Below are 15,401 nucleotides of genomic sequence, written 5' to 3'. Positions count from 1 at the left end.
GTGCATGGTAAAATAGGGCTGAGTCAGCATGGCTTTGTCAAGGGGAGGTCATGCTGACAAATCTGTAAGAATTCTTTGAGGAGGTAACGAACAAGTTAGACAAAGAAAAGCCAGTGAATGTGATTCACTTGGATTTTGACAAGGTGCCACACAGGAGGCTGCTAAACAAGATAGGAAGCCGTGGTGTTAGGGGCAAGATACCAGCTTGGATAAAGATTGGTTGGCTGGCAAAAAGCAGGGAGTAGGGATAAAGATGTCTTTTTCAGGATGGCAGCCTGTGGAGTTCCACGGAGGTCAAAGACCACGATTATTCATGTTATACATCAATGATCTGGATGAAGGAACTGAGGAAACTATTGCTACGTTTGCAGATAACACAAAGGTAGATGGGTAGGTAACCACTGCTGTTCAAATGCAGAATGAAGAGTGACTCTTGCTCTGTGAGATGCTGGAAGGGACATTACAAGTATACTAGATACTGTTTTGCTAATATGTAGACTTAGAAGCACTTTGTACCAGATGCATGGACATGTTTACATAGTGTTCAATGGCAATCATGGGGCATGTGATTCATGGATACCCCAGTGTGAAGGTCTGACTTACCAGAATTCAGTAATATTATGGCCTTCAGACAGATGTACTCCTCACACTGCAGCTTCAGCAGTCGGAATCGGGACACTGTTGCTAGGAGCATATCAAATATCTCCACCATCCCTTCAACACATTTCCCTTCATTCCTTCAAGAAATCAACAAACATAAGTTTAATCATTTACTTTGAAGAAAATAAATGACTGTTGTACAACTTCCTGAAATTTTAGGAACTCTCATCACCTAAAGACAAAACAGCAGATTCTTTTAACTTTGTCCTTTATTTCCTTCTACCTTGTTCTTAAGTTTTTGTACCTAGGTACTTGTGGCTAAGCCAGAGCCATATGTATGTGGTCACACTGAAAACTTTACACTGTTCTCCTGTACTTTTGTACTTGAGTACATGTGACAGTAAAGTCTAAATCTGAAACCTTTTTATGAAGATAGTCAACTCAAATATGTGGCAAATAGAGTATAACACTTGCAGCTAACTTGGATCCAAATTAGATTACATACAGTGTGGAAACAGGCCTGAAGGGCCAACAAGTCCACACCGACCCGCCACCCACCCAGATCCATTCCCCTACATCTAATACTACGGGCAATTTAGCATGGCCAATTCACCTAACCTGCACATTTTTGGACTGTGGGAGGAAACCAGAGCACCCGGAGGAAACCCACACAGACACGGGGAGAACGTGCAAACTCCACACTGTCAGTCGCCTGAGGCGGGAACTGAACCCGGGTCTCTGGCACTGTGAGGCAGCAGTGCTAACCACTGTGCCACAATTGCCACTCATAAGTATTTTAAAATATTTTTGAAATAGTCAGTGACTAGGAATTGTGGAGCAGCCAAGATATTTCAGAGTCCACGTGCACAAATTATTGAAAGCTGGTAGCCAGGTATGTAAGTAAACCAAAAAAGGATGGCTTTTATCTCAAACAGGCGAGAATACAAAGAAGTGGAAGAGATCCTTCAGTTGCACAGAGCCTCGGTAGAGCTTCTACCTAGAATACTGTCATCAGCTTTGAGCAACACATCTGCAAAAGGATGTCCTAGTCTCAGAGGGATTTCAGGGCTGAACCACCAGATTAGTAACAAGAATTAATTTGTGAGGACAGATTATACAAGTAGGGTTTTTATACGATTCAGTTTAGAAGAAGAGGCAATTGATTGATGTTTAAAAATGTAAAAGGATTTTGAAAGCATGGATGCCAAGAAATGGTTTCCTCTCATGAGGTTATCAAGAGTGAGGCGACATAAGCTTCAAATTAGACTTCAACCATCTCAGAGTGAAATCAGAAGCAGATTTTCACAGAGAGAGCCAGAAAAATTCAAAACTCAGTCCTCTGAAAGACTGGGAAACCAGCACAATGCAAGGGTTTCAAGAGTGAGATTATGTTTGTTGGGTAAAAGCAGAAAGGTTGCAATCAGGAAAATGTAGTTGGGATAGAGATCATCAATAATCAATTGGAATAATGGACAAAATTAAGGGGTTGATTGTCCCCAACTCCTCTTCCTATTGTTTCTATGTCATCAGTGTTACATTCCTTTATAAAAAAAAGTTCAAATGGGAAAGCTTTGCCATTGGAACAGGTTTGTGTTACTTGGAGCTAGATTGCAACAAGATAAAGAAGAACAATCACAATTTGTGTTTATAGAGGTAACACGGGAATGGTGAGGATCTCAGCCAATGAGCTGAGGTGGGACAGAAGTCAACAGAGGTGGAAAAAGCAATTGAAGTTGCAGATATGTGGGCTTGTAATGTTTCTCTTGAAAGATCAAGCAAATTGTGACAGGAATAACAGAAAGGAGCAAATGGTAATGCAGGCAATCATTAACGTTAATGATACATGCAGTTCCCAGATTGTGAATGAGTTTCGTTCTTGAGTCAGTTCGCAAGTCGATTTGTACTTAAGTTGGAACACAATGCATGGCAGTATGGAGTAACCGTTCATCAATACAGGAAATGTTCACGTGTTGGATCTTTACAATTACATCCCTGTATGAGATCATGTTCACAAGTATGAGTGTTCGTAAGTCACACATTTGTAAATTGGTGAGGGTGGGGGATAGGGCATATAGTACAGACAGAAAGGAAAAGGCAAATGGAGTTACAGATCTTAAGAGTCCATTGGGTTGTGAAGGTGAGAAGACGCGTTCAACTGTTGAGCTGTGATCCTGTTTCTCCAGAATTTACAGTTCTGAAGAGGCACCAATATGCTGGGCAGGAGCTTAGCTAGAATTCTTTACCAGGGTTTAACCTAAATTTGCAGGGGAGTGGGAACCTGAGCTACGGATCAGATGCTGGAGTAGGTAGTGAACAGCCAGATGCAACGTGCAGTGTCTGTGAGGAGGGACAGACACTTGATAGGGCAAAGGTGCAGCCAGTGTGCTGGGTTAAAATGTGTCTATTTTAATGCAAGAAGTATCAGGAATAAGGGTGACAAACTCAGAGCATGGATTAGTATTTGGAACTATGATGTTGTGGCCATTATGGAGACTTGGATATCACAGGGGCAGGAGTGGTTGTTGGATATTTCAGGGTTTAGATATTTCAAAAGGAACTGTGGGGGGGGGGGGGGAGGTAAAAGAAGTAGGGGAGGGGCATTGGTATCAGGGATAGTATCACAGCTGCAGAAAGGGAGATTGTCGAGGAGGGTTTGTCTGCAGAGTCAGTAGGGGTGGAAGGCAGAAACAGGAAAGGAGCAGTCACCTTATTGGGAGTTTTCTACAGAACCCCCCCAACAGCAATAGAGACACAGAGAAGCAGATTGGGAAGCAGGTTTTGGAAATGTGCAGTAACAGGATTGTTGTCATAGGTGGGTCTAACTTACCTAATATTGATTGGAACTTACTTAGTTCAAATAATTTGGATGGAGCAGTTTTTGTCAGGTGTGTTTAGAAAGGGTTCCAGGTGCAATATGTAGATAGGCCGACTAGAGGGGAGGCCATCTGGGATTTGGTGCTTGGTAACAAACCAGGTGTCAGATCTCTCGGTGAGACAGCATTTCGGTGATAGTGATTACAACTCCATGACTTTTACTATACTCATGGAGAGGGATAAGAGTAGACGGTATGGGAAAGTATTTAATTGGGGAAGGGAGGATTCCAATGCTGTAAGACAGGAACTGGGGAGCCCAACTTGGGAACGGAGGTTGTCAAGGAAATGCACAACAGAAGTGTGAAGGTTGTTTAGGAAGCACCTGCTGGACACTGAGGCAAGGAAGGAATAGTAGGTTGAAGGAACCTTGGGTGACAAGGGATGTGGGCTGAAAATATGTTGCTGGAAAAGCGCAGCAAGTCAGGCAGCATCCAAGGAGCAGGAGAATCGACATTTCGGGCATGAGCAAAGTGTGCCAAGCAGGCTAAGATAAAAGGTAGGGAGGAGGGACTTGGGGGAGGGGCGTTGGAAATGCAATAGACAAGGGATGTGGACAATCTAGTCAAGAGAAAGAAGCAAGGTTATTTAAGGTTGAGGAGGCAAGGATCTGACATGGCTCTAGAGGGTTACAAGCTAGCCAGGAGGAAGTGAAGAATGGATTTAAGAGAGCTAGAAGGAGGCATGAGAAAATTTTAGCTGATAGGATTAAGGAAAACCCTAAGGCATTCTACACTTAAGTAAGGAACAAGAAGATGGCCAGAGTGAGGGTAGGGCCAGTCAGGGATAGCGGAGGGAACTTGCGCTGGGGGTCAGAGGAGATAGGGGAGGTCCTTAATGAATACTTCGCTTCAGTATTCACTAGTGAGAGGGACTTTGATGTACCTGAGGACAACGTGAAGCAGACTGATCTGCTAGAACAAGTTGAGGTTAAGAAGGAGGATGTGCTGAAAGGTTTGAAAAACATTAGGATAGATAAATCCCTTGGGCCAGACGGGATATACCCTAGGTTAGTACAGGAAGCGAGGGAGGAGTTTGCTATACCTATGGCAATGATCTTTGCTTCCTCACTGTTCACTGGAGTAGTGCCAGATGAGTGGAAGTTGGAAAATGTTATTCCCTTGTTCAAGAAAGGGAATAGAGATAATCCTGGGAATTACAGACCAGCCAGACTTACGTTAGTGGTAGGCAAGGTCTCGAGGAATTAAGGGCTACGGGGAGAACGCTGGTAAGTGGAGTTGAAATGCCCATCAGCCATGATTGAATGGTGGAGTGGACTCGATGGGCCGAATGGCCTTACGTCCACTCCTTTGTCTTATGGTCTTATGGTCTAAGGTATGGAGAGGATTCTGAGAGAGAGGATTTATGATTATTTGGAAAACCATAGCTTGATTAGAGATAGTCAGCACGGCTTTGACAAGACAGGTCATGCCTCACAAGCCTTACTGAATTCTTTGAGGATGACTCATTTGAGGGAATAGGTCTGAGTGGGATGTTCTTCAGAGGGTTGGGGTGGTCTGGATGGGCCAAACAGCCTGTAGGGATTCTACACTTGAGCAAACTGCTTTCTCTGCAAAGAGAAGATAGAGATGAGAGAAAAGTAAGTCATTCAATCACAATGATTTGAAACAAGAGAGGATGTTTCCACATTTTCAAATGAAAAATACCCTTCAGCTTTCTCATGTGGCTAATTAATGATGGGTGGGCATGGGATATCTCACTAATATCAGCTTGTGGTTGCAAATAAGACCTTCAGCCCAAGGTCAGTCAGGTAATAGAAAGCTTTCTTTTTTGATAATCCAATTTTAAAGATTTTAGGGTATTTTAATGATTACAGTTTATCAACCACAGAATCTTTATGCAGGCTGAGGCTATTTGGTCCATCAAGTCCACACCAACTCTCTGAAGAGTATCCACCCTATCTCTGTAACCCACAATTACTATAGTTAACCAACCTAGCCTACACACTACGGGGCATTTTACCTGAGATAACCCACCTAGTCTGCATATCCCTGCACACAGTGGGGCAATTTAGCATGGCCAATCCACCTAACCTGTACACCTTTAAACTGTGGGAGGAAACACACATAGACACAGGGAGAACTTGCAAACTCCACATAGAGAGTTACCCCAAAGCTGGAATTGAACTCCAGTCCCTGCCGCTGTGAGGCAGCAGTGCTAACCACTGAGCCATCATGCCACCCTTAAGGGATGATGTCTCTCCTTAACCACTTGGATGGAATAATCAGGCACTACTTGGATGTGGGGAACCCATGAAGACAGTTCCCTATGTTACTGGCTGAAACATTTCTCAACAGGATGGTCTTTAGTGGTCCAGATATTCCTCTCAGATAACTTCAGGCAATGAGTCAAAATTAGAGTGGTGCTGGAAAAGCACGATCGGTCAGGCAGCATCTGAGGAGCAGGAAAATCGACGTTTCAGGCAAAAGCCCTTCAGCTCTTTCTGATGAAGGGCTTTTGCCTGAAACATCGATTTTCCTGCTCCTCAGATGCTGCCTGACCTGCTGTGCTTTTCCAGCACCACAGAATCTTGACTCTAATTCTCCAGCATCTGCAGTACCACACCTGCCTAACTTCAGGCTATGGCCAAATGCACTGTTCAACTGAAATATCTGAAAGCTCCTGTCTGAATTATTGCAGTATATACAGACTAAGACTCTGGTGCGGCCTCATCTGGAGTATTGTGTGCAGTTTTGGTCACCATACTATAGGAAGGATGTGGAGGCACTGGAACGGGTGCAGAGGAGGTTTACCAGGATGTTGCCTGGTATGGTAGGAAGATCGTATGAGGAAAGGCTGAGGCACTTGGGGCTGTTCTCATTGGAGAAAAGAAGGTTTAGGGGTGACTTGATAGAGGTGTACAAGATGATTAGTGGTTTAGATAGGGTTGACTATGAGAACCTTTTTCCACATATTGAGTCAGCTATTACGAGGGGGCATAGCTTTAAATTAAGGGGTGATAGGTATAGGACAGATGTTAGGGGTAGGTTCTTTGCTCAGTTAGTTGTGAGTTCATGGAATGCCCTGCCAGTAGCAGTGGTGGACTCTCCCTCTTTATGGGCATTTAAATGGGCATTGGATAGACATATGGAGGATAGTGGGCTAGTGTAGGTTAGGTGGGCTTGGATCGGCGCAACATCGAGGGCCAAAGGGCGTGTACTGCGCTGTATTTTCCTATGATCTATGTTTCTAAACTCAACCTATTGAACCAAATCTTGTCAATGTGAATCTAAGTACCCTTTAACAATATGATTCAAGTTTATTATTACCAGACAACATCCCTGGCTACTAAAATTAATCAGTACGAGTGTGGAATTGTATTCCTCCAATGTTTATTTCAGAGATTTTAAGAAAATAAATTTTATTCAGTTTCCTTCTCCTTTCTGTATCTCTTTATTTCTCATAATCCAATCTTCCTTTCCCTTTGTATTTTCCTCGTGTCCCTGATTTGACATTGAACTTCCCACTTCATTTACACTTCCTTCCCAGTCCTTGAGCTGTTAATTTCACAATCCTCAAGCCTAATTGTTTCAGAAAATACACAGTAGCTTGTACAGTTCGCTCAGGTCCCAGCTACCCAGTTTCCCTTGCTTTGCTGTTATAAACTCACACTTCAACATCTTGCCCATTGCAAGCAATTTCAAAATCACAAATGAGCAAGGCTAACTTTAATTGATTGCAGATACTGTTCGATTCACTCTCGACCAGGGGTCTGGCATTAATATCTTTAAACTGAGTGTTGAAATAATATTCATGATTCAGAGCCCAATTAAGTTCACACATGAACTTGTACCTTCTGAAGGCTGCGTACAAAGCCAATTTGAAAAGATACACAGGTCAAATAGGAAAATAGACATAGCTACAATCACTCAAAGGGAAATGTTGAATGGTCAAACCTGCCTCAAGATGTGAGCTGAGTTACCACTACTTATTACATGAAGTCGAAGAGAAACTTTTGGAGTAACACTGATAACAGTAACAGTCAATAGCCAACAATACCTAGGTACTTTCACCATAAGATGTCACCATAAGAGGCAGACATTGTAAAAGCTTTTCATTGTATTCCTACAATGAAGTATGTGTGATATAAGAGGATATTCTATTCTATTCGACAATAACCCCTATAACTCACACTGTGATGGCTGTATCCTCATGTCTTTGTGAAGATTTTGTGGCAGTTAATTGAATGGTTTAGAGACTGTGCAAAAAAACTGAGGGATAGATTTTTATTTAACCGGTGTCCAGATGCTAAGACAGGTCAAGCAGGTTAGTTGCCCATTGGGAAGGAAGATTGACAATTTCCACAGCAGTAGATTGATCAGGTTTAGTGGCCAGACAGCAAGTTGATACCTCATGGCTAGGCGCAGAATGGGCCCCCAATGGGTGACGACACCGCCCACTCACTGTTATGTACTGATTGTGGAGGGAAAGGGGGTAGTTTGGTTGAAAATTGGTGGAGTATTAAGAATTCCATTTAAGTTGATGCTCCAGAGTTACCAGAATTTTCCTCCGTCCCACAATTCTCCCCACCCTCATGATGCTGGGTCCCTGGATGAGGCATCGATTGTGTTTGAACAAGTCGTGCCACTAGACCCACTAGATCAAGGGCTCAGCAACCAAACACAACCGAGTGTGTTGCTTGGGATTTGTCTATGGTGGCTGCCTTCCCATCAGTGGGTAGACCACCAGTGGCAGTGAGATGGGGTGGTCACCTGAGGGCCATCAAGGTGGGCAAGCCATGCACCTCACGGGTTCTCACCCAGCTCCCTCCCCTCATGAATTAGATGCTGCCCCCATTCTAAAATAGCGAGGGCTTAAGTTCCACCCTAATGCTGTCTAATGTAAGCAATAACACTGAGAAAGGTTTGATTAGAAATCAATGGATGACAATGAATTGTTTGAGGTGCAGCGGATGTATCAAAGGAACAGCAAGAGAGAGAAATGACATGGTATTCTTATGATAACCTTCAGCAGGCTGCAGGTGCTTAGCTGCAAATAAAGCAGAAGTTGGACAAGAGTTCACGATAACTCTCAAGAACTAGGATCTCAGTAATCTGATAACGTGATGTTCTTCTGCCCAGAAAAATCCTTTGATTGCAAAGAGCGGAGAGGTGGGAATTGCTTTGTATGATTCCTATCCTAACCAGTTTCCTAGCCTTTGTTTGTAACGTCTTTAATTTGAGGGTTTGGTTAAGAAAAAGAAGGAAGCAAATGTCAGGTATAGACAGGATAGATCGAGTGAATCCTTAGAATTGTATAAAAGAAGTAAGAGTATACTCAAGAGGGAAATCAGGAGGGCAAAACGGGGACATGAGATAACTTTGGTAAATAGAATTAAGGAGAATCCAAAGGGTTTACACAAATACATTAAGGACAAAAGGGAGAGAATAGGACCCCTCAAAGATCAGCAAGGCGGCCTTTGTGTGGAGCCACAGAAAATGGAGGAGATACTAAATGAGTATTTTGCATCAGTATTTACTGTGGAAAAGGATATGGAAGATATAGACTGTAGGGAAATAGATGGTGACATCTTGCAAAACGTCCAGGTTACTGAGGAGGAAGTGTAGATGTCTTGAAACAGATAAAGGTGAATAAATCCCCAGGACCTGATCAGGTGTACCCGAGAACTCTGTGGGAAGCTAGAGAAGTGATTGCTGGACCTCTTACTGAGATATTTGTATCATTGATAGTCACAGATGAGGTGCCGGAAGACTGGAGGTTGGCAAACATGGTGCCACTGTTTAAGAAGGTCGATAAAGACAAGTCAGGGAACTATAGACTGGTGAGCCTGACCTTGGTGGTGGGCAAGTTGTTGGAATGAATCCTGAGGGACAGGATGTACATGTATTTGGAAAGGCAAGGACTGATTCGGGATAGTCAACATGGCTTTGTGCATGGGAAATCATGTCTCACAAACTTGATTGAGTTTTTTGAAGAAGTAACAAAGATGATTGATGAGGGCAGAGCAGTAGATGTGATCTATATGGACTTCAGTTCGACAAGGTTCCCCATGGGAGACTGATTAGCAAGGTTAGATCTCATGGAATACAGGGAGAACTAGCCTTTTGGATACAGAACTGGCTCAAAAATAGAAGACAGAGGATGGTGGTGGAGCGCTGTTTTTCAGACTGGAGGCCTGTGACCAGTGGAGTGTGGTGCTGGGCCCTCTACTTTTTGTCATTTACATAAATGATTTGGATGCGAGCATAAGAAGTACAGTTAGTAAGTTTGCAGATGACACCAAAATTGGAGGTGTAGTGGACAGCAAAGAGGATTACCTCAGATTACAACAGGATTTGACCAGATGGGCCAATGGGCTGAGAATTGGCAGATGGAGTTTAATTCAGGTAAATGCAAGGTGCTGCATTTTGGGAAAGCAAATCTTAGCAAAACTTAATGGTAAGGTCTTAGGGAGTGTTGCTGAATAAAGAGTGCAGGTTCATAGCTCCTTGAAAGTGGAGTCACAGGTAAATAGGATTGTGAAGAAGGTGTTTGGTATGCTTTCCTTTATTGGTCAGAGTATTGAGTACATGAGTTGGGAGGTCATGTTGTGGCTGTACAGGACATTGGTTAGGCCAATGTTGGAATGTTGCGTGCAGTTCTGGTCTCCTTCCTATCAGAAAGTTGTTGTGAAACTTGAAAGGGTTCAGAAAAGATTTACAAGGATGTGGCCAGGGCTGGAGGAACTGAGCTACAGGGAGAGGCTGAACAGGCTGGGGCTGTTTTCCCTGGAGCGCCAGATGCTGAGGGGTGACCTTATAGAGGTTTACAAAATTATGAGGGGCATTGAGAGGGTAAATAGGCAAAGTCTTTTCCCTGGGGTTAGGGAGTCCAGAAGTAGAGGGCATAGATTTAGGGTGAGAGGGGAAAGATATAAAAGAGACCTAAGGGGCAATGTTTTCACACAGAGGGTGGTACGTGTATGGAATGAGCTTCCAGAGGAAGTGGTGGAGGCTGGTACAATTGCAACATTTAAGAGGCATTTGGATGGGTGTATGAATAAGAAGGGTTTGGGGGGATATGGGCCGAGTGCTGGCAGGTGGGACTAGATTGGGTTGGGATATCTGGTTGGAATGGATGGGTTGGACCGAAGGGTTTGTTTCCACGCTGTACATCTCTATGACTCTATGTAAACAAATCCTTTGCTGCATGGAGAGCGGTGATTTTAAAAGCTGTCAGTCTGGTATCTACAGCAATCCTTTTTCTGTCAATCTCATGGACCCTAGGTCCCATATCAACATCCTACCTCTCCCCATGAAGATGTCAACTGCATTACTAATCAAGGTTTCAATTTCTGTTCCAGTCACACAGCCACTTGCCAGAGATTCTTTCATGTTTAAACATACGTGTTGCCAAGAAAAATTACTGAAAGTTAATGGAAAGCCTTTTGGATGTATCGCACATCTTGCAAATGGCAAGAGTACAGTCACTGTGAACACTGGAGCCTCAAAGGTATGCTTCAAATGTGCAACTTTCAAAAATGTATCTGGACTGATCGAGTGTTGTTTCACAGGCCAAGACTGACTGCAAATCTGAGTTAGATGTGGATAAGTCAAGTAACAAATTCAAATTTGGAACTTTCGTCGACGTTAACAGAGGTCCAAATTCAAGAACCACCAAATTCAGAATGTGGCAGAAATAGAACAGAAATGCAATTTTGTTTCTCCCTAATCTGCAGTATCAACACGGTTGTGAGTTGCTTCTCTGCTTCCATTGTATTGGACTTTCTTAAGGAACTAAGCAGCTCTACCAGACATTGCTGCAATCCCAGGGAAAGCAAAGACAGACTCTTTTTCTTTCCCTCTCCAACTCCTAATCTCCTGCCCATGCAGCATGTAAAACTGAGGGACAACCTGATACAAGGATATAAAATTGGTGGACACTCTTCCACCATCTTGCCCCATTATGATTTGCTAACATCTTTCTCTGTTGTGAAAGTTACAATCACAAGGAAGGAACTGCAGCCCCATTGACTGGGGTACTTTTTCAACATTGTTTTCCCATTTCTCTCAGAAGGTCACATTACTTTGTATACAGTGTGTAAAATGTATTTGTTATTCTACCCAACACTTTGCAGTTGTGTGATTCAGTGTGCTTTCCCAGTCTGTTGAGTTTGCGCATATTTAGACATTTATATGCTCTCTATCCTTCTCACCCTCCCATACTGTCACTCCAGGATTCTCTTCAGCTAATTTTAAACTCCCCACTCGACATGAGGAAATTGGAGTGAAGGTGAGCGATGGTTGGCAATGCTTTGTGTTTGCGGAGCTGGGAAAGCTCCTTATTCCCAGCTCTGGTATAAGGCAAGTGAATCAATCCCTCTAGATTACTGGCTTGGCTAGTGAGTGTCGACAGTAGTACACCATTGCATGACTGTTCTTGCCATTTACTGCCCAGTTTACCAATAATAGGGGCCCAAATTGGCACTAGCTTGCCTATTTAAGCAGCCCCCTATTCAGGTACTTAGACGCCTGCAGAGAAGCAGGACGCAAACAGTGAGAATGTGGAACAAACATACTTGGACCATTGCTTGCCAACTTGTCCACTTCTTGCCTGTAAATGTGCTTCACAAAATCCAATGTCCAATCTAAAAGATCGGATTTGGGTATGGTGGAGCGGGATATCATAGAATCCCCACAGCGTGGAAGCAGACCATTTGGCCTATCGAGTCCACACTGACCCTCCAAAGAGCATCCCACACAGACCCACACCCCTACCCTATCACCCTCCATTTCCCATGGCCAATCCACCTAACCTGCACATCTTTGGACTGTGGGAGGAAGTCGGAGCATCCGGAGGAAATCTGTGCAGCCACGGGGAGAATGTTCAAACTCCACACAGACTGAGGCTGGAAATCAAATCTAAGTCCCTGGCGCTGTGAGGCAGCAGTGCGAACCACTGAGCCACTGTGCCACCATATGATTAGATTAGATTAGATTACTTACAGTGTGGACGCTGGCAGCACTCATAATAATTTGCTTCTGGAGTGTTACCGTGTTATAATCCTGCCTCCAACCAGCACTAACCATCTTTAGAGTTGAAGCAAGAAGTGTTTCTACAGCCTGTGTTCCTCAGCCCATCCACACGGAGTCAGAAGTGTGTTCAGGAAAGAAAGGACTTTGGCTCAGGATAACGCATTTGGCCAATGTACCTTAAGGATCTGCAAGAGTCCAAAACCACATCTGTACAAACTAATGAACTAAGATGGGAGTACCTGTCCAAAACCAGATCTGGTGCAAATATGAGCTTTCCAGGATGTTCCATGGAGCGCCAGACAAGGCCAATCATCAGAATTTCTAACCAGCAGCATTCCAGCAGTTGCACCTGGTCATGAAGTGTTAAATCCACAAATCCTGGGGGAGTGGGGGAAAAGACTGCATTAGAGACACACACAGACATACGAATGACCGTGAACACAAGGCAGAGAGTGAACACACATTTGTACATGACACTGACAGTTCAGCACCGGGCTCAGTTTGGAGCGAGTATGTACAGATTACATTGACACTGACCACATGAATCAAAGACCATTCAACTCTGTTAATGCACTTGGCTACATTGTGTAATACCATTGACAATTTCTTCAAATGTAGCTGGCAAAAAGGATCAAGTTATCAGGACCTGTTGCACAATCTGATCTTGTATTCTCTTGACCATCATAGATTAATAGATAAATCATAGATAAATAGTCAGTGTTGTCCCATTGTTTATGAAGGGAAGCGGGGATAATCCTAGAAATTACAGACCCATGTGTCTCATTTTGGTGGTCGGGAAATTATTGGAAAAGATTCTCAGGGACTAGAACTATACACATTTAGAAGCAAATGGATTCATTTGTGACAGACAGCATGGCTTTGTATGGGGGAGGTTGTGGCTCACTAACTTAATCAACTTTTTTGAGGAGGTGACGAAGATAGTTGATGAGGGAAAATCGGCTGATGCTGTATACATGGGCTTCAGTAAAGCCTTTGACAAGATGCCTTATGGCAAACTGGTACAAAAGGTGATGTCACATGATATCGGGGTGAGCTGGAAAAATAGATGCAGAACTGGCTTAGTCACAGGAGACAGAGGGTGGCAGTGGAAGGACGCTTTTCGCAATGGAGGGTTGTGACTAGTAGTGTTCCACAAGGATCAGTGCTGGGGCCTCCACTGTTCATGAATTATATAAATGATTTAGAGGAAAACATAGCTGGTCTAATTAATAATTTTTCAGGCGATACAAAGATTGATGGAGTTGCGGATAATGAGGAGGATTGTCAGAGGATACAGCAGGATATAGATCATTGGAGGCATGGATAGAAGAATGGCAGATGGAGTTTAATCTGGACAAAGGTGAGGTGATGCATTTTGGAAGGTCAAGTACAGGTGAAAATTATACAATGAATGACATAACCCTTAGGAATATTGATACGCAGAGGGATCTGGGTGTGCAGGTCCACAGATCACTGAAGGTGCCAGCACAGGTAGATAAGCTGGTAAAAAAGGCTTATGACATGCTTGTCTTCATTGGAAGGGGCACTGACTATAAGGATAGACAAGTTATACAGCAGCTTTATAGAACTTTAGTTAGGCCACATTTGGAATATTGCGTACAGTTCTGGTCACCACAGTACCAGACTGATGTGAATGCCTTAGAGAGGGTACAGAAAAAAGGTATACCAGGATATTGCTGGTATATGGGATTTTAGCCAAGAATGTGGTGCTGGAAAAGCACAGCAGATCAGGCAGCATCCATGGAGCAGGAAAATCAACGTTTTGGGGCTTTTGCCAGCACCACACTCTTGACTCTGCTCTCCAGTATCTACAGTCCTCACTTTCACCATGGGGGACTTTAGCCATGAAGGTAGGTTGGATAGACTGGGTTTGTTTTCACTGGAACGCAGAAGGTTGAGGGGCAATCAAATAGAAGTTTAAAAGATTGTGAATGGCATGGATGGAATGGAAAGTATGAGGCTTTTTTCCAGGGTGGAGGGGTCAATTATGAGGGGACACAGGTTAAAGGTGCACGGGAGGAAGTTTAAACAGATGTGCGAGGCAGGTTTTTCACATATTGAGTGGTGAGTGCCTGGAACACGCTGCCAGAGGAGATGGGGGAAGCAGACACAACAACAGCATTCAAGACCTGAATGAATACATGAATAGGAAAGGAATAGAGGGATACAGATCCAGTAAGTGAAGACAGTTTTAGTATGGAAGGGCAAAATGCGTCAACATAGGCTTGGAGGGCCGAAGGGCCTCTTCCTGTGCTGTACTGTTCTTTGTTGCTTATAAAGGGATGACCTAATTGAGGTGGCTAAGACGACTTAAGGATTTGGTAAGATAGGTAGGAGAAAGAGGCTATTGTGGCACAATAGTAGTAAGGCTACCTTTGAGCCATGAGGCCTACATTCACTGGATGTGTTTCAGAACATCGGTGAACAGGTTGATTCGGAAAATATCTAGATAGGAAGTAACTATTTCCTCTGCTGGGGGGGGGGGGGGGGGGAGCGGTTGTGGCTCAGAACAGACAAGCATAAACACAAAATCAGAACTTGGCTGTTCAGGCTGGGTTCAAAAATCACTTATCCACACAAAAGGTACTGGAAATCAGGACCTCTCTCCATACAAAGCTATTGAGAGAAGGACATTGGAATATTTCAACATGTTTGTTTGACAAGGGCTTTAAAGGTATGGAAACATGACAGGCATATTAAATTAAGATATAAATGAACTGAGTCTAACCGAATGGTGGGATAGCCCTGAGGGGCTGAATAGCCTGCCTTTGTTCTTTCCTATGTTCCTACTTTGTGTAAAACCTTTGTTATTTTTAAAGCAGTACAGTCTATAACACAATCTCATTTCCTGGTACACAGCTATGAGTTTGGACATCTCCACACATTACCTTCAAATCTCTCTGAGTGAGGTTT

General features: G+C 43.5%; 1 protein-coding gene across 1 annotated transcript in view; it reads right to left on the bottom strand.

The window, feature by feature from the left end:
- Positions 1-15,401, bottom strand: part of esr1 (estrogen receptor 1) — a 305,431-nt gene that overhangs the window by 45,994 nt on the left and 244,036 nt on the right. Inside the window, exons 5-6 of the mRNA XM_060831156.1 lie at positions 12,707-12,845; positions 604-737 (exon numbers count right to left, since the gene is read on the bottom strand). Of these exons, the coding sequence (XP_060687139.1) occupies positions 604-737; positions 12,707-12,845 (273 nt within the window). The remainder of the gene's footprint in view (positions 1-603; positions 738-12,706; positions 12,846-15,401) is intronic.

This window comes from Hemiscyllium ocellatum, chromosome 10 (genome assembly GCF_020745735.1).
Source record: "Hemiscyllium ocellatum isolate sHemOce1 chromosome 10, sHemOce1.pat.X.cur, whole genome shotgun sequence".
In the NCBI taxonomy this organism is placed as follows: domain Eukaryota; kingdom Metazoa; phylum Chordata; class Chondrichthyes; order Orectolobiformes; family Hemiscylliidae; genus Hemiscyllium; species Hemiscyllium ocellatum.
Note: the sequence above shows the minus strand (reverse complement) of the source record. Positions and strands in the feature narration are given on the sequence as shown.